Consider the following 25,307-nt stretch of genomic DNA (forward strand, 5'->3'; position numbering starts at 1 on the left):
AAGGAAGCCAAACGCTTAATAAAATACAACAAAACCAAACGGGGCTCTAACAGCTACCTGTAATTATATCACAACTAGGGATCCAGGTTTTCTGTCTGCCACAGAAAAACACAGATTTTCCCTCTAAAGGAGAAAAATGCAGGAAACCGGAGGATTTCCCTTGCAGACTGGCAGTTCCAGGTTGCAAGGGAATGCCTGGGGCTGGGGGGAACAGGATGTATGGGGTGCCATGCGCATATGACCAGCAATATAACCAAGCAGAGGTGAAGAACAGCTCTCCCAGCTGCCTGCAGGTAAGTTGGGGACAGAGGGGGAAGGGGGTAAAGGCGATGTGTGGGGATGGTATAGGTGACATGGGGGGTGCAAACTGAGGCAGCCATGGTGAGGGAGGGAATGGAGTAGGGTTGGTGGCTGGGCTGGGGAGTGCTGCCCAGCTGGGGTAGGAATGCGCAGCTGTGGGGCCTGACTAGGGGAGCAGTTCACAGGGATAGCAGGGGGGCTGGCTCCTTACTGCTGTCTGTGCTCCCGGACAGGGGGGGCATGTGCCCCCTCCAGATCTGTACACGGGCGGGGGAGGATGCAGGCTGCCCAATGGAGGGTCAAGGCTCCCTGCCCTACTGCTCTCCCTCCCGGGGTCTCTGCAGCCCAGTGGGCGGGACCACAAAATAGGGTGGGGAGGCGTGGTGCCACTGCCACTACTGCCAGGAACCCCACACCAGCTGTGCCGTCAAGGTGAGATGCCCTTGTCTGCCCAGCAGCAGCAGGGAGGTGCAATACCACACCATCAGTCCTGCTACTGCCAGACAGGCAAGGGGTGCCTGACCTTGGCAGTGCGGCTGGCGTGGGGCTCTTGGCAGCAATGACGGCAGCAGCAGCACCGAGCCTCCACGTCCCACTCCAGAGAAGCTGTGATTTTTAAACAGATAAAACAAGGATTCCTGATCATAACCATAGGGAACATTGCCAAGTCTTTCTGCAGATAGCTACCACCTCAGAAGCACTGTCAGAATGAGGAAACCTGCACCCGTCTATCTAAAAATGAGTAGTCTTTAACTTAGAATCTCTCATCATCACAAACAGGTAGGAACATTAGGCCTTCATGACTATAAAGCACTTAGCCACAGGCAACTTAAAAAAAATATTTGACCATCTTACAAGGCTTGACAAGTGTGCAAACTTTCAATGAAACAAGCTGTGCAACAAGATGATGTTCTTTTGCTGTCAATATAACTTGAGAAATATGTTCTGCTAGCCCAACATTTGTGACTCATGTAACTCTCCTGAACAATGGAAAGTTACAATAAAGGTGCTAAAAGTAGTCTGAGATTCAAGAACCAAAAGAAAGACAAATATCACCCACCCAGAGCCATAGGTTGCATGAGACATTTCACAGAAGATATGTTGGCCTCCAAAAGTCAAGTAAAGAAATGCATGTGATATAATAAAAAAATCTTTATCTCAGTGAGTCTGCTACTAATGGACCAACATAATAAAGATGCTTCCTAGGTTCCAGATTGCTGATGCACTGAGACTTCTGAGGAATCAAATACACAACGTAAAAATGGTTGACTTCTTTTCAAAGATACCTTTTTCTAAGGCATCATCTCAAGGTATAGGAAAGGGAGTTAATACAACATGGCTATTCTTTACCATTGTTACTGAAGGATATTGCTAAAGATAATATTGTAGAAAAGGGGCACTACAGACAGAGTCTATACTGTTTTTCCTGTCTCAACACCTCTTCGTTTCCCAGGGCAGTGGCATTGCTCAATTAAAAAAAAAAGAAAGAAAAAAAAAGGAAAAAAGTATTGATCAAAGGGCAGACAAATCATGTATGGTGAAAGAGGAAAGCATTTTCCATTCCCTGTGATATTTCAGATAATTTCACAGACATGCTGCTAACAATCTAATAGAACCATCTCTTTTGACACAAAACCATGACAAGGTAAATTTTAATAACATGCCAGCATAAAGCATGAAAACTGAGAACAATTATATTACTTGAACAATGCATGCACTAGGATAAAACAAGCTTAAACAAGTGCTGTGGACAGATTTTTAGAGCAGCCAATATTTAAGCGCTTGCATTACATAACCCTCCCGTATAAATATGTTTACTCTGAGAGGAGAGCAATTTTCTTGCTAAACATGTAAATCTCTGGATGGGATGGTGATGCAGAAGGAAGCGTGACTGAAATTATAAATGACATATTAGATTTTCGATTACCTTCTGGTGAACATGTATGGTGAGCCAAGAAAACAGCATCAAGAAAAAAAAAGTATATTAATGTCAAAACTTAAATCAGAAAATGTAAAGCTACTGTGAACAACTGCTAATAATTAGGGCCAAATGAAAAATTTCAAATGAAGTATTTTCCCACTGGGAAATGGGTTTCTTTCACAATTGACTTTTTCTCTAGAAAAGCAGGTTTTGGTGGAATTTCCATTGGGAAAAATCAAAACGTTTCATTTTGCCAGACAGGTTAAGTTGACATTAATCTCTGACTTTTCCTGAACTACTGTCATGCTTTTTGGGACTTCTCCTCCAGGTTTCTAATGCTCCTATTTTCCCATTATGGATTAGCGTATGCCTCCCATGATGCTCATCAGTCTCTCTATGTGGCTGATGTACTGTAACTTGGCAGCAGTGTCCAGCAAAAGAACACAGACATGAAAGATGGAGAGTTGCAACTCCCAAAAGGCACTGAAGTGGCTCATGTGAGCAGAGAGATTGATATCATAGTGAAAGAAAATGCCTGTTTCAGAACAGAATTTTTAAAAAGATTTATCGTTATACAAAAAAAACTTTGGATACTTCATGTTTATATCCCAACTGAGAACACAAACACATGGAATACAGGGATTTCTGATACAGGTGTGTGAAACAAGATGTAGTTGATTCAGATTCGGCCTGAATCAGGGACAGTGATTAGACTAGTTGATTTGGATCACTGTCCCCGATTCGACTGACCAAAACCGAATCTGAACAGTCAATGCTGATTCGAAGAATCAGCTATTTGGCCATAGACAGGTTTAAATGTTTTTTCTACATACCTTGAGGTACTAGGCATGGCTCATGAATGCTGTGATGCTGCAGTGGATAGAGTGTCCAACAGGAGCACAGGGTGGGGCCCTCGCATGCTTGGCGATGAACCTGGAAATGGACTGGAAGTACAGGCGACCCTCGCCATTCATGAGGGATACATTCTTGTATCCTCCGCGAATGGCGAAATCTGCAAATAAGGCACAGTGTTCATGAACACAATGCCCCCAGTGGCTGAGGGAAAGGCATGGCTCCGATGGCAATGGTGGGAGCCTGGTGGCAGCAAGTGCAGAGCTCCTGAGGAGCTCCTGTAAGCGTATGAAGTATTTAAAATGCAGGTTCAGCATTCAAATAGAATATCTGAAACTGCAAATAGCGAGGGTTTCCTGTACTTCCAGGTCCGGTGGGGAGCCCCACTGCGCCCCTCTGGCTTGGCAATTGGCTGAAGGGGACCCCCGGTGCCCCCCAGACCCAGGAGGCACCAGTTCCTGAGCACGGGGATGCAGAGGGGCCCCCCTATGCACTCCCCGGAGGACCCAGAAATGGACTGGAAGTGCCTCTGGTTTGCTTCTGAGCATGCCCCCTGCATTCCTGTGGAACTCTCCATCCGCCCCACCATGGCAGCATTCACGAGCCACCTGGTACCCAGAGGTATATAGAAAAAACACTTAAACCTGTGTCTATATCCGAATCTCCAAATCTTTCCGAGGGTTCCAATTCGATTTGGAGACATTAAAGGGTCTCTTGATTTGATTCAGATTTGGAAATTCAGCCACCGAATCGAATCAGGGAGCAAAGCTTCACACAACCCTAGTTTGACAGGATGGTGATCAGCTATACTAATAATTCTATGTATATTATGCTAATTCACATGGGAATCTATAGTTAGCAAATTCGCAGTCCCTGAAGTAAGAAAATACCATGTTACTTCTATTTACATTTTAGGAAATTAATCACTAGCATCCTTCTCATTAAGAAAGACAACATAATTAGCCACTCCACAACACGGAGCAAGTTTTTAAATGGAACAGTTCTATTTCTTTCTTTTTTTTTTTTTTTTTTTTTTTTAAACAAGCTTCAAAAGCTAAGTAAAGACTGGTTTATGTTTCCAGACCAAGCAAGATTCACCACCCTGACTGATTTTCTCTCTTTCATTTGGCTTTTGGAGCAAGCAGGTAGGAGGACCTCGCCTGTTTTCACAACATTTAGAAATCTGTGGCTGTGCAGTTTAGAAGGTAACAGTTTGTATGTCTACATGAGATGTTTACTGCACAGTTGACTAATTAACTGTGCAGTAAACTTTTCAGCATCTAGGACACAGGAAATTAATACTAGTTTATTTACAGGTACTACCCTGCTGAGGAGTTCTCTCATCCACAGTAGTGCACATGAAGATACCAACCTAGCTGGCTGGGGCATGAGGGTGCTTCAGTGCAGGGGCAGCCTGCTGGCTAGCCCTGCACTGAAGTACCCTGGGGCCCCAGACAGCCCTTACACAGCACACTGAGCCTGGTTGAAGCAGCTCTGGGCTGGCAGGCTGATCTCCTGGACCCCATGCCAGCCTGGTCTGCTCTAACCTGGCTTAATGTGATGCGGTACAGACGCACATGTAAAGGGTGTGCCTAGGAGCTATAAACTGTGGAGTAAGCTCTGCAGTTTATTTCTGTACATTAGTGGCATGTGTAGACATGTTCAGTTAAGTCTCTTATACTATGATCCACTGAGATTCCCTGTTGCCCTTTCTAAACAGCCTGAGAAAAATTACAGTGGTATTTACTGAAAATTTATTGTACAGCTGAAAATAAGTAAGTCAATTGAAAAAAGGTTCAAACATATCAATTCATTTTCTTGTCTATAGTTTTCAAAACAAGTTTCCCAATTGTTTCTGACTGAAAAAAATGTCTAAATATGGACAGATAACTAAATACAATAAAAGCCATGTTAACCAGCATTTTAGTAACCAGTGCACTCTAGTAACTGGAATTTCCAGCCAGCTGGCCAGGAACAGCAGGCAGTGGGGGAGTGAGGGGGGAGGAAATTTGCACGCGGTGGCCACCACTGCTACCCACCAACCTGTGCTGTTGCTGCTCCGCGTGCGTCTGTCGCCATCCCCCACTTTGTGTGTGGCTGCTGCCACCTCCCACCTCCCTCCCTCGTATCCACCCAGAAACTGCTGTGCCTCAGGAAACCAGCATTTTTAGATTACTGGCACCCCCATTCCCCACTTGTGACGGTTAACATGGCTTTTACTGTAAATACACACTATAACCAGCTTCAAGGGTCATTTATTCTAAAACAAAATTCTAAGGTTTTTAGAAGACCTTCATATTATATCAACCTTCAACTCATATCTTGTATTAATACAAAAAAATCCTTGATACTAACCTTACTTGATTTTAGGACCTTGATTTGTTCTTCATAGACAGTGTCTTTGTTCTTTTCCAGAAAACCTTCACATTGATATTCTACCTGAAAATGTGAACAAATCAACAATTCTATAAAAACCTCTTTAATTAGAAGCACATTTGTACAGGACTCATCAGTTGTAACCTGGAAATTTAAAAAAATTACATCCTAATAAAAACTTTCAAATTTTAAACTACACATAGGCATAACTAGAGAAAATATATTGGTACAAAAACACCTATGGTAACCCAGCATGACTGAGTGGTTATTAGAAAGATTAAGAACCAGAATATGGGCTGAGCCACTTCATTTCTGTGTTTCATTTAACATAGCTGATAAACAGACACAAGCCAGAGCCGATAAAGTAATAGATATCCCATCTCATTAGATGAGATGCTGTAGGCTGCAGACAGTGTTCCTCAGCCAGTGAGCCAAAGCCTTCCTCTACACTCAAATAAGCAACTTTCTTCAGTGCTAATAAAAAGTCTATGTTCTCTAACTATCCCCACGTAAAACCTCTTAATTCGTTCCTTTATCCTAAAAGGGACAGGGATTCTCATGGACCAAAGGTAGCCACAGCCTAACAAACTCAACAGATGATCCAAGGATTGGTAAAAAGAAAAAAAATGGCAACAATCCATGGGCTAATATTGTAAAATACATAGATATAAATATGCTGCTTCATGCTATGGGTCTCAAACTAACCACAGAAGGGGGAGGTTGTGTTAAAATTGATCTATACTTTAATAGAGCAACAATGACCTCTTTAGCAATTTGACTATCACAGTTGGTGATGTAGATGGAACATCCATCAGGGATCATACATGCCCAGCAATGCTCTCATGTTGGGACTATTCTAAGGGCTGTGGCAAAAATAAATTCATCTCCTATACAAGGCCTATTCACCATATAATCCCTATTTTGAATGTTACCTTGAAAATGCATCTTAGGTCCCTGGCAGACATCACATGTTCAGATGCAGTTAAGCAGGTAATCACATTTTAAGAAAGGGGTAGGCAAAATATGGCCCGCAGGCTGGATCCAGCCCCCCAGCCCATTCTACCTGTCCTGCGGGGCCCCTAAAAAATTTAGAAAATTAGTATTTATCTGCTCCTGGCTGCCTGTCAAAGATGACAGGGGTCGGGGCAGTAGGACCCAAGGGAAGCTGACAGGACTAAGCAGCCCAGAAGCAAAGCCCACCTGGTCCGGCCCTGCCCCCAGCCCCCTCCTACCCCTGCACCTCCCACTGGAAGCCCCATGCTTAGCAGAGCCTTCTTGCCTGTGCCCCTGGGGATGTTCCTGCCTGCCGGCACCCAACAGGGAAATTCAGATAAGAATATGGGGGGGGGGGGAGGAGAAGTTCCATCTCTAAACCCTTCATCTATGCCTGCTTCCAATGGTAAGTCTCTATGCCAGTCCTACTAGGACTGAGAAATTCTACTAGTACTGATACAAGATGTTTGCTATATTATTTGGTATTTTTCCAGTTCCGAGATGACAAAACCCCTTGCTGAAAGGAGTACTTGCAGGGGGAGGGACCTCTGGTGGCAAAGATCAGGGGCAGGACTTCCTCCTGTGACTACGGGGCGGGGCTACCCATGCGGCCTTCAACAGGTTGCCAAAACTTGGTAAGCAGCCCTCTGCCCAAAATAATTACCCACCCCCTGTTTTAAGTGGTAACCCCAGCCACATGTTCATGGCATTAATAGTGTGATAAGACAGGGAATAACCCACAAAATTATCACACAAAAAATGTATAACAACTTTGTGGCTGGTTCCCATTTTACCACCAGAGCCCTTGGCTCCCATGCAGTCCTAAGGCTGCCAGCCCCAATCAGCTGATTGGATTCTTCTCCCTGCACCAGCCACATGGTACGATTTGGATCTCATTCCCAATCACACAATCACAGCTCCTGCCATGCACAGGTCAGATCCCATTACATCTTTAACTGAATGTCTGCTAGGACCTTACCGATCACATCTGAAACATTACCACTAGAGGGAAGTAAAGAGCTCTGCTTATTTCTTCAGGAAATACAAGCAGTAAAACTGGATATATAGTTTAGAAAACTTGCTATCTTTTTACTATTTTTCCTTCAAAATCTCTGCATGGGATCATGAGTGGATATGTGAAAGATGATATAATTTAACACTGGCAATGCCTTAGTCCTACATAGGCTTAGAGATAGCCACAGTATGGACTTCCCCAAACTAAACTGAACAATCTATTCAGCGTGGAGTTCAGAGAAAGCGTTTTCCCCCACAAGTCACGTTCAACGTATTTAACAGTTTATGAAGGTTTTCATTAATTGTCTTTTTTGCTTTTCCATCTTTCTAGTTCATGGATCAGGCATGTTAACTATATGTTTTCACTGAGACTAGCATACAGAAAAGAGTAGCAAAATAGGGTTTCACGTCTTTTACATACTGATTCAAATACTACAGAGGAAACAAACTGGAGAAGTAAAGACCACAAATTCTGTGGAATCAGATACACTTTTTCTTTAGCGTATGCAAACTAAGAACTTTTATAAGTATTTTAAATGAAATTTCTTTGGGACTTTTAGCATGCATTCAGAGATTACTAGATTGCATTTACATTCTTGGTTCACACATGCTCTCACATGCTCTATGATTTTATACAATTAAATTCACCTTTCTTAGTTTCATATCTATAAAACCAGTGTAGTAGTATGGACCCTACAAAACGAGATTACTAGCCAGTAACTTTACTAGCCTGTAAAGTTTTCTGACAATCTTTGAATATATTTGTACCATGCAGTTTTCAGTTACCTGCTGCACTCTAAGCCAGTTCGGATGAAACCCCACTATTATTAGCAATGGCAGGTTATTCTGAATCTCCTAAATTAGCGGTCATCAACTATTGGATCTCTATCCATCGGTAGATCCTGGAGCCTCTTGGGGTCATTCCGAGGCTGAGGTGGGGGGCTGAATGCCTACATGCATGCATGCACACACACCCCAGCCCAGCCAGTCAGTCTGTGGGGGAGGGAAGGGGTGAGGGCAAGGCTGAGGCCCTTGCGGTGAGGGACAGTGCCACAGGGGAAGAAGGAGTAAGTTGAGTGGGGCCCTGGCCGGATGGGACTTACCTGCTGGGGAGACGCACCCCCAAATAATTTTTTCTCCCTCTGCCTTGATGTGCTCCCCCTTCCCTCCTCACAGACGCATCTCCGGGGAGAGGCGGGGGCAGCAGCAGCACACAATAGATCTTGGGTTGCTTTTAAATGTCAGAGGTGATCTTTTACTTAAAAAGGTTGGAGGATCACTTCCCTAAATTATATTACTTTTTGGCAAATTTAGTTTTAACTCAAGCACAGAGCTTTTTGTGCAACTACTGAAAAGGAATAAAACCCTTACCTTGTCAGCAAAGTGTTGGATGATAAAAGCTTTGTTTGACATCCGTGGCTTTTCAAAGAGTGCACATTTATTCAAATGGGTATTGTACAATTTCTGGGCCCAACTGTCATCTGAGCCTTTGGGCATCTACGTAAAAGAATTATAAAACACAGTTTACACCATGCTGAGCACCTATTAGAATTAAACAAACCAAAAAGGTGGCACCATGATAGCGGGGACAACTACTGAATTCTATTTGAATTTGTTTGGATTTCTTCTTCTACACTAATGACAGAACTGTGGTAACTAATTTTGGATGTAACCCATCGATCACAGGTACTACTTACCAAAACAGTTAGCCCCACTGACTTCACTGAGGATACTTACAGTAAGGACAACACTTGTTAAACTAGTGTCTTGAGTTACAAGAAGGGAAACAGTAACAGGAAGACAGAGGTAAATAGATCATACTTTTTGCCAACAATGCACTCAGTGTTGAAAACTTGAAAACAAAACTACTGTATGCAAACTACCTTATCAAAAAATAGGCTGGAAAGCCTCCATTATTAGCTGTTCATACTGCTGTAGCAGAAAGAAACCCCAAGTTGGGTTTCTACTAAGCTGGACATTGAACAGCCATGTGCTATAAAAGAAGTTCCTGCTCCAAAGATTTTATAATCTTAATTTATGAAAAAAGACAACAGGTAGAAAATATACAAACATTTGGAAGGAGGCAGGAAAGAATACGATCAATGAAACCATTAGTCTCAGTAAAAACAGCAGCATCCTTAGGATGTCTTGTGGCTAGTATCCAGTATTTTGTAGTGCTCAGGAGTAAGACTGTTTGGGTGGGATTTGAAGAAAGGCAGCATAGTGGCTTTGCAAATATTTATAAGGATCCCCTGCCAAATATAATGCAGGCAATGGGGAAGGTATAGGGGTGCTCCAAGATTAATAACTGATAAGGACCTGCACCATTGCTCAGCTGTACAGATTTGATGAGAAGTGTCTGTATGCACACATGCATGTGCATGCTTGCCTGGAGGTTGATCATGCAAGGCCTTAAAGCTCAAAATATTTTGGGAGGAACCAAAGTGGATAACTGCAGCACTAAAAGTATTCAAGGGTGGCAAAGCAGCACTTGCTGAGCCCAGATAGGTGGCAGTGACAAACCATGGAGTGGTTGGAGCTCCAACCAGAGTTCTAGATATGTGGATTAAGATGAAAGGAGTGAATATGCCTGACTTCTATTCTCCTGCAATTCTCCCCCCATCCAAAAAAGTTAATACCATCATTAAAACAACAGTTAACTACAGATGACCTTTCCCTATCAGAACCACATAAAGTTCATAGAAACAGGAGATGCATGCAGCTTCCAGTGTAACAGTTATTGAAAAACCTACCTTACATTCCTCATCTAGCAGATCTAGAATGCCCATTTTGGCCTCTATGAGGTTTATACAAGGCTGATTGTCATAAAAATCAATCAAAGTCCATGGTATTTGTTCCTTCATATACTCCTCCTGTTCCAGCTTAAACACATGCTACAAGAAAAAAACCCAGAATATCCGTGTATAAAAATTCATATCAAATACAATGGCCTCTAACTTGATTGCTTCTTGGCAATTTAGACCTGGCTACTGAGTAATAAGAAAGTTAAAATGGAACTAATACTTTAATGAACAAGTGGAAGAAGGGCAAGAAGTCTTTTCCTTCTGGCACTTTTTTGGGGGCTGGGTTTTTCTTCCTATCTCAACATATCAAAGGGAAATGCACATTGTGAACAAAGGCATGTGAAATATCTATAATACACATGCTTGTTTATTTTTCCCCACTATACTGTTCCAAAATTATTATAGATTTTTTTTCCTTAAAAAACCAACAAGATATGTAATATATGCTTTCCCTGCATTTGTATATGAATTAGGCTATGCTGGCATTCAAGATCTTAGTAGAAAGCAGGGTAAATTTGCACCTTACAGACTGATTAAAGTAGATATATAGTCTACAAAATTTACCCTGCCTTCTACCTAACTTCAGACTAACACAACTATGTTTATCAATCAAAATCTTGCCATGCTTCATAAAGATCCTAATAACTTGCATGTTTTCCATTCAGAGAGACTATTTGAGACCCATTTGTTCTCAAATGGCCCTTATACTAAAATGTATGTTTGATTTAGATCAGATTTTTGTGTCAAAACCTTGCCAAATAGACTTCTTACACCGAAAAGGTTACATTCATCTGGATTCACTACATCACTAAAAATGAAGTTGTGAAATGTTTCACAAAAAATATTTTTAAAAATGCACACCCTTAATAAGATATGTATACTGAAAGTGAAAGCTGGGGGGTGGGAATCATGGTAATAAAATATTCAACCAGCAAACTTTAGTCTTAAACACACTAAAGATCCTCTTTTTTTAAACGGATTCCTTACTTTTTTTCTTTTTTTTTTTTCTTTCCTCTAGTTTATACTATGTTTTGTATTGCACCTAAAGCATAATGTATGCAGTACAACTGTTATGACTTCCAAAAAATAAATGTAGAATATAACGCAACACACATGAACATTTATGATAACATTTAGAGGCACCTGGATAACAAAGATGCAAAACTCAATAAACTCTGACCTGCCCTTGCCTGCCCTCTTAATTCAATGCTGAAGTCTATCCATACACTGCAGATCTCCTGCATATGTCACTAGGATAGCAGAGAACTATACTAAGACAGCAGTCTATCCTTTTTTATTATATTAGCTTGCACAGTATCTTCAAAAATAGACACTCTTCAGAAGCAGCTCCTGGGAGCCACTCTACATTTAAATCACTTAGCAGCTGCATTACATGGTAAGTTAATTCCTCATAGGAAACTGAATAATATAATTTGACTAAAGAATCATACATTAGCTATCCAAATGCAAAAAGAAAGTGTGAAAGCAGTCACTCTACCTTAAAAGAATTAGCAAGCATGTAGTACATATATAGCTCAATTTACCACTGGAGTATCAAGTTCAAGTAATACTGGAGACTGATTCTGGTACCGTGATGTTTTTCAACTTTATTCCCCTCCCCCCCACCTATTTGAGTACAATTTTGCCCTTGGATACACTGAAGCATTTCCCACTCAAAGGCAAGCACATGTGAATACCTGATGGCAGAACTGAATCATGTATAGTTATATAGAGTGCATTTTTTAATCATGAGGTATAAGAAGGTAAAGCCTGAAGACTGTTATAGAAAACCCAGTCAATACAAAATATGAAACTCTATTTTAGTGGCTTAGCGCACAGTATCATGAAATGGTGTCACCCTGCAGCACAAAATTTCAGCTCCCCAGAACAATCTGCTGTACCAAAATATTTAACTATATGTATTTTAAAGCTAGTCAAACATTCCAGCAGAACTTTAGCAGTCTCCCTCGTGAAAATAATTTGATTCATCATGACTTAGGTAAGGTACAGAATTATAAATTGTCATAGAGGATGAGGTCAGGAGGGATGTTACATGTTAGAATTGTGCTCCCTTAAGAACAGAGAAAAAGCTCCTCTCACCACAGTTACTCTATGTTAGGAAGTGGCTGTACCCTTAAAAAACACTGCCAGCATGCACCAAACCACAGGAAAATGTAAGTGGTAGATTTCTAGCAATGAATGTCTGCAGCCACAGAAGAGGTTCTCAGTGGAGCTTATATAAATCTGACTGACTCCAAACTCACTTATGTATATTAGTATTAACAAGCCAGCTCAGGATCTTAGCTGTAAAGCACTGCTTTTGTCTGATAATTTGTTACTGTGATCAGAATTTTAAAATCTTACTTCTAGATGCATTTGACCTCCCCTGCTCCCCTCAAGCTTGTGTCTAAAGCAGTGGAATAATATACTGAAGGAATTTATCTGTGACACTGGGAACCCAATTAAGAAAATGGACTTTGGTGATGGCAAGTGGAGGGAACAGGTACAAGTAACTTTCTACTTACCATATTGAACTGTTGCTGTAGTTTTTCATTGGCATAGTTTATACAAAATTGTTCAAAGCTGTTTATTTCAAATGTCTCAAACCTACGAAACAAAATCATTCAACATTCCTAATATAATGTAGAGGAATAATAAATGACCCTGTAATTTTAAATTTGCTCTGATCAAATTTACAAAGAACAGTCAGTGGCATCTAGTAGGTCACACCACAATCAAATGGTAGAGCACCTGACTCCTCCTCTCCTAACTACAGCACATGCCTGAAGATGAAAAAGGACACATCATCAACTTTTCCAAGAACAAAAAAAAGTGTGACAGCAGCTACTACAAGGGGCAACCAATATATGACAGTAAGGAGCTAACAAATGCAAATTTGCTAAAGTCTAATATCCTGTTATGAAAGCCAGAAGATATTATGTTGGGGAACATTTTTAAAGCAAATACCAAATAACTCACTGATGTCTTTTTATCACAGTTACCCATCAATAGCTTTTTTTTTTTTTGTAGTTTTCTTTATATAGTGATACAAACTAAATACACTCACAAACCTACACACCAGCTCTTTGTAACGAGATACTTACATAACCCCACGTATCCCCGATACACAGACTCACCCATAAATGTCCAACACGCCAATGAAAGAATGCTGCTTTACAGCAGAATGCAGAGCTTTGTTCACATGATTTACAATCCAGTTAAAGAGATTAGCGTAGATATGTTTGGCAAGGGCATCTCTGGCATTGATAGCCTGAAGTTTGGAAATCGGCTTGATGTAGGTTTCAGTGGCAGTAGCAAGCTTTCTATGGCAAAGCCAGTGAGACATCTCTTCATACTCCACACCCATGAGGTCACAGAAGATAGTGAGGGGTTCATGTTTGGGCTAAAATAAAAATAATTCACTTAGAATTATTTATCCAAGTATTACACATTGAACCATTCAGTGTTTGAAGGTCTATCCCTGTCCAACGCTTGAGCAATGCAAGAGGATTTTTCAGGCATAAGTTCATAACAACAACACCACACCTTCATCTCTCTTGCTCTTTTTGCATCTAATTACCCAACTCCATGTTTCTCCAATTCAGATACTTCATTAAATTAGTGTGGTCATTGAAGTCACAACAATAACTCACCTTCAAATGTATTTTACTACTTTTTCTTTGCATGTTGTTCTGGGCTAACTTAGGAGATACCCAGACAGCACTTGCAAACAAAAATGAGCTGTCAAAGACTTATTTTGAGTTACGTGCCGACTTAAAACAATTCTTGTAAACTCTGATCTGACCTAGTAGAAGTCAGAGAACCTGTATCAGGTATGTATTAATTTTTATTTGCATTCAGTATTTAAGACTGCCTCTCAATTATACAAGAAAGTGGTAGAATTAAAAAGATGTGGTAGTGTGTCTGTAGACAGCAGGAAGCTGTATTAATTGCAAAAGTGCTAAGCTAAGTGAGATTCAGACACACCAATAAATCCAGTACATTAAAACAGAGTGATGCTACCCAATCCAAAAGTCAACTATGAGTAGAGAGCAAAAAAGGGCCCAAACAATTTAGTCTCAGACATAAATACCACAAAAAGTATTTTCCCACTGAAATCCTGAGAAAAACTTGAAATGTCCGATAACCAACCTTAAGAGTTGCTAGTTAGCTTTCAGATTTAATTGTTCAAATGAGAAAGTCAGATTTCTATTTTGGAAATAGAACTGCCTGGTATGACCACACTCTGAAGCAGTTACACGCTCACATTACAGCACCTCAGTCAACTGCTGCCCATGACTTTAGGAGAAGCATACCTCATGGTAAACCTTCACAATATATATCAAAGAATAATAGCACAGGTCTTTCCTATTAATGAAGAACTCCTTTAGCCACAGTTTTCAGGTTCACTGCCCAAACAAGTGTCCTTGAACAGCTGCCTAACAAGTAACAAGGTTTCTCTTCTCCCGCAGACAAGTGAATTTTGAGGACCCAGTAACTTACCCTCATACCTTCACCTCTTTCCCTCACTTCTATTTAGAAATCTCAGAAGCACATTATATTCCATGCAGCATGAGATTCCAGAGGTACTTAAATTTTATTTGCAAAATCCAGTACCCCCATGTCATGGCAGAAAGCTTATTTCTCCCCTTTCCTCTCTCTTCAAGCCTGAATAGCAGTTGCAGTTTTGCCTTGCTGGTCTGCAGTTGCTGTTAGTATTCTCGAGAGGCTAAACTGTTCAGTCTGCACATACGCCAACCTTTCTAATGTTAGGGCATGGTAGCTGAGTTGGCCAATACTGGCACCATATTCTGAATCTAATGGATGATTGCCTTGTATCAGTACTAGTAGGACTGGCATAGAGACTTGCCATTGGAAGCAGGCATAGATGAAGTGTTTAGAGATGGAACTTCATTCTTAAGCACTACTTTGGGAATACAATGAGTCTGACTATAGTTCCATCTCTAAACACTTCATCTATCCCTGCTTCCAATGGCAAGTCTCTATGCCAGTCCTACTAGTACTGATACAAGGCAATCATTCATTAGATTCAGAATATGGTGCCAGTGTAGGCCAACTCAGCTACCATGCCCTAACATTAGAAAGGTTGGCATATGTGCAGACTGAACAGTTTAGCCTCTCGAGAATACTAACAGCAACTGCAGACCAGCAAGGCAGAACTGCAACTGCTTACTCAAGTTTGGAGAGAGGAAAGGGGAAACGTAAGTTTCCAGGCTCATGTTTAAGGGAAGGAAGGAAGGAAAGTGGTACTGATCTAGAAATAAATTGCCTGCACTTCCATACTGTTGCGTGATGGGGAGTCTCTGCAAACAAACTGAATACCGAAATATCACAATATAAATGATGCAATTTAACCCATCTACAACTTACAGGGATCGTGCAGCTGTCAGAATCCCGAGATGTAAATCCCACATTGCCCAAATGAAGGATTCCAGCAAGGATTCGGAAAATTCCCATCTGGTAGGAATCACTAATCCCTGAAACAGGATGAATAAAAACCATTCGAGTGAAGTAAAGAAATCAGAGCCACAGCTGATAAAAATTATTTTTTTTCACAGCTGACCCCCAATTATTTTTAAGAAGGCATGATAAAATCTGCTGTCATGACCTCCCATCTCACTCTTGTGCACTGATACTTTGCATAGGCTTTCATACCAGCAAACATTACATGGCCCAGCTTTGTTTTACTGCAAGACAGAAGCTGCAAGGAAGGATTATTAAAATATTTAATAATTCATTAGTGAACTGCCCATGCTTCTGCTTAGACTGCATTTTCAGAGAATCAGACTCCAGCATTTATTGCTATTTAAGTAATACTTTTTCATGGCTGCCTGTGTAATACTGTAAAAAATATAATACAGGTATCTTGATCCCCAAAGTTATCCAAATCTCTTCCTGTTTAAAATGCAATATAAAATAAATGAAATAAAACTGACAAATATAAATATAAAAACCATGATACCGAAGGCAGAATTATGTGCAGGCTGTTTTCAGGAATTACCTAGCAAAGTGCAGGCCTGTCTGGTGTTCACCATTTCCTTAGCATCATCAATGCCATCAATCACTGGATTGCCCCCTTGCTTCGTATAATGAAAATAATTTGCATTCCCTACAATAAAGAATAACAAATCCTTTACATATTCTAAAGGAGAAATTCATAGCATGCTATGCGACTGTTAGATCCTTCTTGAACTTCTTAAACTGATTGGCAGAACTCACAATTTGAAATATTTCAGTATATTAAAATCTCTGAACCAAGCATATTGGCTACACTAAAGCAGGTCTGTGTGAAGGTTTGATATTGCAGTTAAATGTTTCTAAATCCATTTGATTCCTTCAATAGATTTACTGTGTCCTTTGTAACAAACCACATCTCCGTAAGGTAGTGTTCTCGGTCCGCATGCAGCTTTCCTTTGAGCTATGATGTAACTGTGCATGAACGCACAGTAGGATGGGAAAGGGGACTGTCTGCCCCAAAGCAGCTATCAAGCCTGTGCTTTCTATGGAAACCAAAACCAAAATGGTGTGACATAGCAAAGGCAGTCCTCATACTTGCCCATAAATTGTGAAATCTTTATTAGTTACTGGTAAAACACTAGAAACAAGTGAGAGAGGATACTATACATTGTACAGCCTGCCCAGGAAACTCACACTGATATGAGAAACATCAGAATTCTCTATGTAGAGGGAGCTACAGAAAAAGGACTTATTAGATAGCTTAGACCAGGAGAGCTCAACCCCTAATCCACACACCATATCCAGTCCCCACTGCCATGACATTTGAGTCCCTGGGGAGCCCCACGCTCTGTGGTCCTGTGCACCAGATCAGGCATAGGCCCTGATCCCACTGCACAGGGCCAGATGGAGGCGGCACAGGGCCCCGATCCCAGCAAACAGGACTACCATAGGGCCCCAATTCCAGCGAGCAGGACCGTGATCCCAGAACATGGGGTCAGACAGAAACTGTGCAGGGTCCAATCCCAGCAGGCAGGGCCAGGTGAAGGCAGAGTGGGGCCCCAATCCCAGGACACAGGACAGGGTCCTAGAGCCCAATGCTAGCATGCAGGAGTGAGTGGGGCCCAAGGGCCTGATTCTGGCATGAAGGGGCCAGCTGAGGCCATGCAGGGCCCAATCCAGGTGCAAACACTTGATCCTGGTTCTCAGGGTCCAATCCAGCCCCATGCCAGTCATTGGGTCCATGGAGCCAAAAGACTGAACAGCACTGGCTCAAACCATCCTTCACCCAGCACAAGTATGGACTTGACAAGTTACAGGCCTGTGTCTCTAGTAGGTGAGTTTCAAAGGACTCGGATGAGGGGAACTCCATCCTTGCCCCAGGAAAATATTCTACAGGTTAGTACATATCTCTGTACTGTACCAAAGGCTATAATTAATCTGCTTTTCTTTGGAAATAACTTGCCTGTGAACTGTCATTTTAGCTATTTTTGGGTAGACTTTATTGTAACAACTTCGAAAGCTCAGGATTAATAAGAACTTTAAAGCCAGCATTTCTTCTTTTAGACCTATAACTCACAGAGCTTAGAAATAATACTTTGTACATACTGACTGCAAAACATACTAGATGTGAATTTCATACCTAATCGTAGAGTTTTAAACTCGGATAATGCTGCAGAGGCACAGAGCTGGTAGAAGATATGATAGTTTCTCTCTTCTTCTGCCTTTAAGAAAACAGAAGCAGCTACATTTCAGAATTTAACTACTGCCAGACAGCTATTAATAAAGCTTCTATGTTTAAGACATTTTGTAGCAATACATAAAAATCCACAAAGAATATGAAAAAGTACATCTGAAATTTCTCTATTTCAACAATTTCCTTAAACAATACATACACAGAAAAATTTTAAAATTAGCACACAATATTGTCAGTGTTTAAAATGGTCTTACTTAAAGTTTACAGTTGATAAAATAAGTAACAATGCCTCAGTTGCAGGATTCTAGTGAAGGGACTACTGAAACATTATATGACTTTTGACACTTTTAAAACAACAGATATTAATATTAGAGAGATGCAGTCATGCAGTCTAAATCTTTGGGTCAACACCACTATTATAAACATAAACACTCAGAACCATAAAACTTCAAACAACAAACCTCTCCAAAAAAACCTTAGGTTTAATAGGCCTCTATACATCCACTAATTAGAAAATGCTACGGTTTTCTCCATAATAGCCCAAAACAATGCCTATTATAGGGTATTATTTATTATTTGTATTATGCGTCTAGGAATCCTAGTCAAGGATTAGGACCCCATTGTAATAGATGGTAGACAGAAATACAAGAGAGACAACAATGTCCAGGGGTTTCAGTCTCCATGACAGACAGATGGATAAAAACAGATGAAAGGAGTAGGAACAAATTGGGAGGATCAGGTAAAAAAACAAAAAACAAAACAAAAAATGTTCAACAGAATAAATCATGGATTGTCATTTGCTTAAACAATGCCAAACAGAAATGATTCACAGGCATCATGACAGAGTTCCCCTTTGCTTCCTGGTCCATCTAGTTCAAAATCAACTGCCTAGCAATGGCAGCAGCATTGCTATAGAGGCAGCAGTGAAGGCATCAACTGAGTTCATGGCTCATTATCATCTACCTGATTCCTTCTGACCTCTTCATACCATAGGTGTTAATGACCTTTTTTAATGATGATGCTCCACTAATCAAGCTGTACTTTCGTGATTCTGCCGCCTGTTAGCTGCTCCTAATAATGTAGCTTCTATTTCATAGCTGTGCAAACTCTTTAACTAGTTAAAAACATTCATAGATTTCATAGACATTAGGGCTGAAAGGGACCTCATGAGATCATCAGGTCCAGCCCTTGCCCTAAAGGCAGAAAGTCACCTGGGGTCTGATGACCCCAGCAAGATAAGCATCCCAACACAACATGAATGTGCCCAGAGTAGGTGCTTGCACCACTTTTGGTGGGGAATCTATTCCAGACTCTGGAGTCTTGGACAGTAAAGTTTTTCCTTGCATCCAGTCTAAAACAGGCTTCCAGCAGTTTGTGGCCATTGGATCTTGTCTTCCCCAGGGAAGCCCTGGTGAACAGACAGACATTCTCCTGGATTCTGATGTACACCCCTGAAATACTTACAGGCTGCCACAAAGTCCCCTCTGAGCCTACATTTTTCTAAGCCTAAGAGTCCTGTGCCTCTCAGTCTCTCCTCTTAAGGCCTGCTCTGATCGTGTGGGTGGCTTTCTTCCGGACTCTCTTGAGCTTTTCCATGCCCTTTTTAAAGTGTGGAGCCCAGAACTGGAGGCAGTACTCCAGCTGCAGCCTCACTAAGGCTGAGTAAAGTGGAAGAATGACATCTTGGACCTTGTTTGAGATGCACTGGGAGATGCAAGCCATCAAATCCATTAAATCAAGGCCATTAAATCAGGTGTGGAAACCTTAACTCAGGTGAGAAAATAATGTTCAGTGAAGCATTGGATGCACTGTCAAGGCTAGATTTTGTTTTATGAATTGAAAAAGAAGATGTACATTTAATCCTAATGACTACAGGACCAATGAAACAACATATTTTGATTATTTTTGCCTAGTTTGTTGTGGTTTTTTATGCATAACATATGACAGGGGTTTTCAATTGGGGGTATGCGTACTCCTGGGGGTACCCGGGTTGGCCTCAGGGGGTACTTGGCAGTGGGCACTGCCACTGTCACTGATCGGCTGCAGGGGACCCCCTCCAACTCATCAACTAGCTGCTGGGGGACACCTGCTCGTCTGGCCACCAGGGGTTTCCCGTCTTCTCCACCGGCCACTGGGAGTACACTGACCCAAAAAGGTTGAAAACCTCCAATATATGATATAGCACATTAACACACATTCCAGTAAGGTTATGTTTTTATTTCAATCTTAAACTGACTAATACAGCCCTGTGCCCCTAGCTGACTAGTATGTCTTCTAGTTTCATTTCAACTGGAGAAAAATATATGTTGTGTTATATTTGACAAAGCACCATAAGCTTTCCCCTCCTGCTTTTTAAATCCTAAATCCACTCATAGCAGAGTTACATACACTATTTTGCTGAAGGCGTTTAATCCTTAGATATACACCATATTCTTACTGTCAGTAAACAAAATGTAGATTTTGCAAGCATAAATGTTTAATATGCTTACAAGCTGACTTTGTTTCTATCCTGTCTGGGTGTGTATTACACCTACAAGATCCTAGTAACCTCTTAGTCATAAGAGGTACCTAGCATTAGTTGGCAGTAAGATTTTCATTATAATCATGTAACACACAATAAACAGATTGTATCAGCATTACCTGAAATACCACTCTTGATTTTTCTAAGAGGTAAGTTCTCATGTTAGCACCAATGATTCGATACCTCTTATCGAAACCAATCTCAATGTATTTCCCAAAGCGACTGCTGTTGTCATTCCTTGTGGTTTTGGCATTTCCAATGGACTATGGGAAAAATATACAAAGATTAAACAGCTCTTAGAAATTATCTTATCTATTTATTTTTCGGTATGGCATGCAAATATTAACCCACATGAACAAGCTTTGTTCCAGAACAAGTTTTGGTCTGCCCTGCTGCGCAGAACCAAGGAGAACTCCTTCTGACCCCCACCCCCCCACACTCCTTCACTGCCAAGCAGCTGCTGCTCTGCCCCAGGCAGGAGAAAGAAGCAGGCCCTCAGCTGGTGCCTAGTCCCCCAACCCTTAACAGCCAGGTATCTGCCCATATGGGAAAGCCTCTGCCTGGTAGGGGCAGAGGGGTTTCCCCCCAGCCCAAGGCTATCCTGTCCTAGTGAGCAGAGGGAAATCCCCTCCTCCTCCTTCTCCCTCTTCCCTGTGTGGCAGAGGCTGAGCCAACCAGTCACAGGTGGGAGGGGGAAGCAGTCCCCCAGACCATGTGTGGGGGACCCCAGGGCAAGGACTCCCTCATACTCCCACACCTGGCTGCACAGACTGTCACCTGGTCCAGGGGACTACTCCCCCATGCCACCTGCAGGAGTAAGCCTGGGCCACAACTCAGCTGGGTGTGTGGGAAAGGGGGAGAGGGAACCCCCTCTGCTCCCCCAAGCAGGGGCAGACTAGGGCTCAGTGGACCCTGGTCCAGGCCAGGAAAACTCCCCTAGCTCCCCCGCACATGGGCCAGCACCTAGATGGGGAGCTCTTCAACCCCCTGCAAGGGATGACAGCAGGGGTTGGGGGCAGGTGCTGGGTAGCCAATCAGGGATAGCCCTGCTGCAGTGGGCTTGCAATGGCCAGCAAGCAGGAGGTGTGCTCTAGCACCTCCCCAGCTTCTGGCCTGGGTCAATACAGCCATCTGGCTGCCTTTCCCAACTGAAAAGTGAACGTCAATTCAGTTCATTATCATCCAGTCTACATGGTTTAGAGGAACCTGGAAAACTGAATCTATTTCACCTTGGGCTTTTTGACTGTCTGCACTTAGCCTGAGTGGCACCCTGAGGCATCCCTGAAAGGATCTCAAGGCACCTTTGTTGAAAAATAGCTGGTCTAGAAGCTAATATCCACTGACTAAGGGTATCAGCCTAACTTTATGAAGTTTCTTTTTTAACTACTTTATTAAAACTTTGAAGATGTTCCTGTTTCAATAGTGTCTTGAGTCTAGCAACTCAAACTCTACAATTTTAGGGATATTTTTCTATGGCCCCAATGTTGACCGTTTCCCAGATCTCTCACCAGGTTATCTCAGTAATATTTAGTATAGATTATAATTTAAAACACTGTCCTTGTTTATCAGTTTTGGGATGACATGTTAACCACAAGAACCTGCATGTGACAGAAGCACACAACTTGTGCATAGGATGCACTCTGTGGATACATACAGAAGAAATAAGAAAAGGTTCTACATTCTTGTTTATGATACATAAATACATATAAGACAATCCTCCAAAGTACCAATGGCATAATAAAATAAATGCACCATTTCCTGAATAGTGCAGAACATTTTGGGAATCTTTGTAAACACTCAATTATTACTCTTCTCAGCAAAGACTCTTGTTTCCTGGCAATTTGTACAAATAAGCATTAACATGAAAAGGTTCATAGGACTGAATCCCTGGTTTTAAAGCTGGAATTTCACTCATCAGTCATTACCTCCAGAAAAAGCCTTAGCTCACCGTATATTGTCATTTTGCTAGAAATATACTCCTAAGTCACAGTTGCTGTTGCCTGTGTGTGTGTGCGTGCATACACTAGAAGCCTGTTGCTCTACAAATAAACGTATGCATATAGATGTCTGCATGCATGTAAAAGTATCCCATATTTTCAGATGGTCAGAAGCACATGGAAAAACTAGGTTTGTACAAACTGCTCTGTAATATTAAACTTTAGCAGTTGCTTCTAATAAAATAGTAGTCACACACAAACAATATTGCACAGATGAATATTAAGATCAGGTAAGTTAGTTAGCCCTTATTTTTCAGAAAGGCCAAATAAAGGCAGACAGGAGTAGTATTATCTGGCATCTACCCTGAAGCACAGTATAACAAAGAAACCTCTTTATGACCCTTCGTGTTTGGATTACAAGTTTAAGACACTCTCAGATGATTATGATGGGAAAGCATTTCATTTCCAAAATGTATTGAATTCTTTTTTATGGTGAAGCAGTAAGTTGATAATGGGGGAGCTGTGGGGTGGGAGAGGTGAGGGAGAGGGGAGTGAGGAGCACCAGCAGGCCCAGGGGGGCCATGGGGAGGGGAGGGGCTTTCATTTTAATCATGAAATTTGGGGATTTACCAGAAAATTTGCAATTTTTTTTAAATCAAAGAATTTGTGATTTTTTTTTTTTAAATCAGGGAAAACAAGGATCCCTGGTAATAATCAATGGCTTGATGTCTAGCTGGCAGCTGGTATCAAATGGAGTGCCCCAGGGGTCAGTCCTGGGGCCTGTTTTGTTCAGTGTCTTCACCAACAACCTGGAGGATGACATATGCTACACTCTCAGCAAATTTGCAGATGACATCAAGCTGGGAGGGAGTAGCAGATACACTGGAGGGTAGGGCTAGGATACAGAGTGACCTAGACAAATTGGAAGATTGGGCCAAAAGAAATCTCATGAGCAGGGAACCTGGTTTTCCATGATAAAACCCCCCACAAATTCTCTGATAAAAATCCCAAAATCCATAGTTTAAATTAAATGTTCCCGACAGCCTTGCTGGTGCCCCTCACTCCCAACCTCCAGCCCCCACAGCCTTGCTGGCACCCCTCACCCCCAGCACACCAACCCTGCCAGAGGAGGCCCCCAGCTGCCAGGGCTATGTGGCCAGGGACCCAGGTCCACATGCCCCTGCCCCCAACAGAGGTAGTTGCTGCTACAGCAGGAGCACAACCAAGATCCCCCCCCGTTGCCTGCCTGCAGCAGGCTCGGATGGGGCTGGCTCCCAGTGGCAGTGTACAGTCCCAGGCGATGGGGGAATGAGTGCCCCTGAGATCTGTGTGGGGGATAGACACAAGGCAGGTGTGCACTGCCCCTGTGCACACAGAGGAAGTGTGGCCAGGGCAGCATGGAACTTACAGCAGCAGGCAGGTTTTGTGGATGGCCTTGCTGTGCCCTGCCGCACCAGTCGCACACACTGCGCTCCAGAGAACCTGGTGGATGGCAGCAGGGCAGAAAGCACAGTGTTTGTGACCCAGGGTTTGCAACTGGCCAGGCACTCTGGCTGGGGGAGGTGGAGTTTGCAGTGTCCCCACTCTTGGCTGGAGTGCCTGGCCAGCTGCAAACCCCCGTTCCTGGCCAGAGAGCACCCAAGCTGGCTGGGGACTGAGGGAACGGGGAGGTTTGCAGCCAGCTGGGCACTCTGGCCAGGAGGGTTTGCAGCCTGCCCGCTCCCGGACGGAGTGCTCGACTGGCTGCAAACCCCCACCGCTCCTGGCCACCTGCAAACCAGAGTGTCCAGCCGGCTGCAAACCTTCCCACTCCCTCAGCCCCCACACAGCTTGGGTACTCCCCAGCCGGTCACTCCTGCTGGGATGCAGGGTTTGTAGCTGGCCGAGTACTCCGGCCGGAAGCAGGGAGGCTATAAACCCCCTCCCAGTTTGGAGCATCCAGCAGGCTGCAAACCTCCCCACTCCCTCAGCCGCATGTCAGCTTTCCCACCAGCCCTGCTCCGCAACCCCCAAGCTCCACTTACCTCCAGCAAGAAGAGTGAGCCTGCAGCAGCCTCCAGCAACCGTGAGTGTTGGGCCCAGCCCTTCCCCTTCGGGCAGGGTTGAGGGTTTCCCCACCTCTTTTGCAAAAAGCTCTTGTAGGCTGGAACTCAACCATCCTCCAGAGCTCTTTGTAAAATGGAGAAATCCATGGGTTTATCTTCTAAAAGGGAATATCCATGTTTCTCTGTTTTTCCATGGAAAACGGAAAACCCAGATCCCTGCTCATGAGGTTCCAACAAGGGCAAGTGCAAAGTCCTGCACTTGGGAAGGAACAATCTCATGTACCAGTACAGGCTGGGGGCTGACTGGCTGGACAGCAGCTCTGAAGAAAAGGACCTGGGGGGTACAGTGGACAATAAACTGAATGTGAGCTAACAGTGTGCCCTTGTTGCCAAGAAAGCTAACAGCATACTGGGCTGCATTGGTAGGTGTGTTGCCAGTTGGTCCAGGGAAGTGATTATTCCCCTCAGTTCAGCACTGGTGAGGCTACCCCTGGAGTACCGCATTCAGTTTTCGGCACCCTACTACAGAAGGGATGTGGACAAATTGGAGAGAGTCCAGTGGAGTGCAACAAAAATGGTGAGGGGGCTGGGGCACCTGTCCTATGAGGACAGGCTGAGGGAACTGGGCCTGTTTAGTCTAGAGGTGAGAAGGCTGAGAGGGGGTCTAATAACAGCCTTCAACTACCTGAAGGGCGGGGTTCCAGAGAAGATGGAGCTAGTGTTCCCAGTGGCAGCAGATGACCGAGCAAGGAGCAACGGTCTCAAGTTGCAGCAAGGTAGATATTGGGAAGAATTTTCTAACTAGGAGGGTAATAAAGCACTGGAACAGGTAACCTAGAGAGGCGGTGGAATCTCCATCCTTGGAGGTTTTT

At 42.8% G+C, this 25,307-nt stretch overlaps 1 protein-coding gene across 3 annotated transcripts in view; it reads right to left on the reverse strand.

Annotated features, from left to right (window-relative positions):
* The window catches only part of MYO5A (myosin VA), a 188,358-nt gene that overhangs the window by 54,367 nt on the left and 108,684 nt on the right, over nucleotides 1-25,307 (reverse strand). For all 3 annotated transcript variants that reach the window (XM_090029364.1, XM_090029362.1, XM_090029363.1), the window contains exons 6-14: nucleotides 20,573-20,716; nucleotides 17,879-17,960; nucleotides 16,283-16,390; nucleotides 15,652-15,758; nucleotides 13,398-13,663; nucleotides 12,786-12,867; nucleotides 10,210-10,350; nucleotides 8,828-8,953; nucleotides 5,429-5,512 (exon numbers count right to left, since the gene is read on the reverse strand). In XM_090029364.1, coding sequence (XP_089885490.1) covers nucleotides 5,429-5,512; nucleotides 8,828-8,953; nucleotides 10,210-10,350; nucleotides 12,786-12,867; nucleotides 13,398-13,663; nucleotides 15,652-15,758; nucleotides 16,283-16,390; nucleotides 17,879-17,960; nucleotides 20,573-20,716 — 1,140 coding nt within the window. The remainder of the gene's footprint in view (nucleotides 1-5,428; nucleotides 5,513-8,827; nucleotides 8,954-10,209; nucleotides 10,351-12,785; nucleotides 12,868-13,397; nucleotides 13,664-15,651; nucleotides 15,759-16,282; nucleotides 16,391-17,878; nucleotides 17,961-20,572; nucleotides 20,717-25,307) is intronic.

The sequence above is a fragment of the Crocodylus siamensis genome, chromosome 15 (assembly GCF_052110815.1).
Source record: "Crocodylus siamensis isolate JL-2025a chromosome 15, ASM5211081v1, whole genome shotgun sequence".
NCBI classification, from domain to species: domain Eukaryota; kingdom Metazoa; phylum Chordata; order Crocodylia; family Crocodylidae; genus Crocodylus; species Crocodylus siamensis.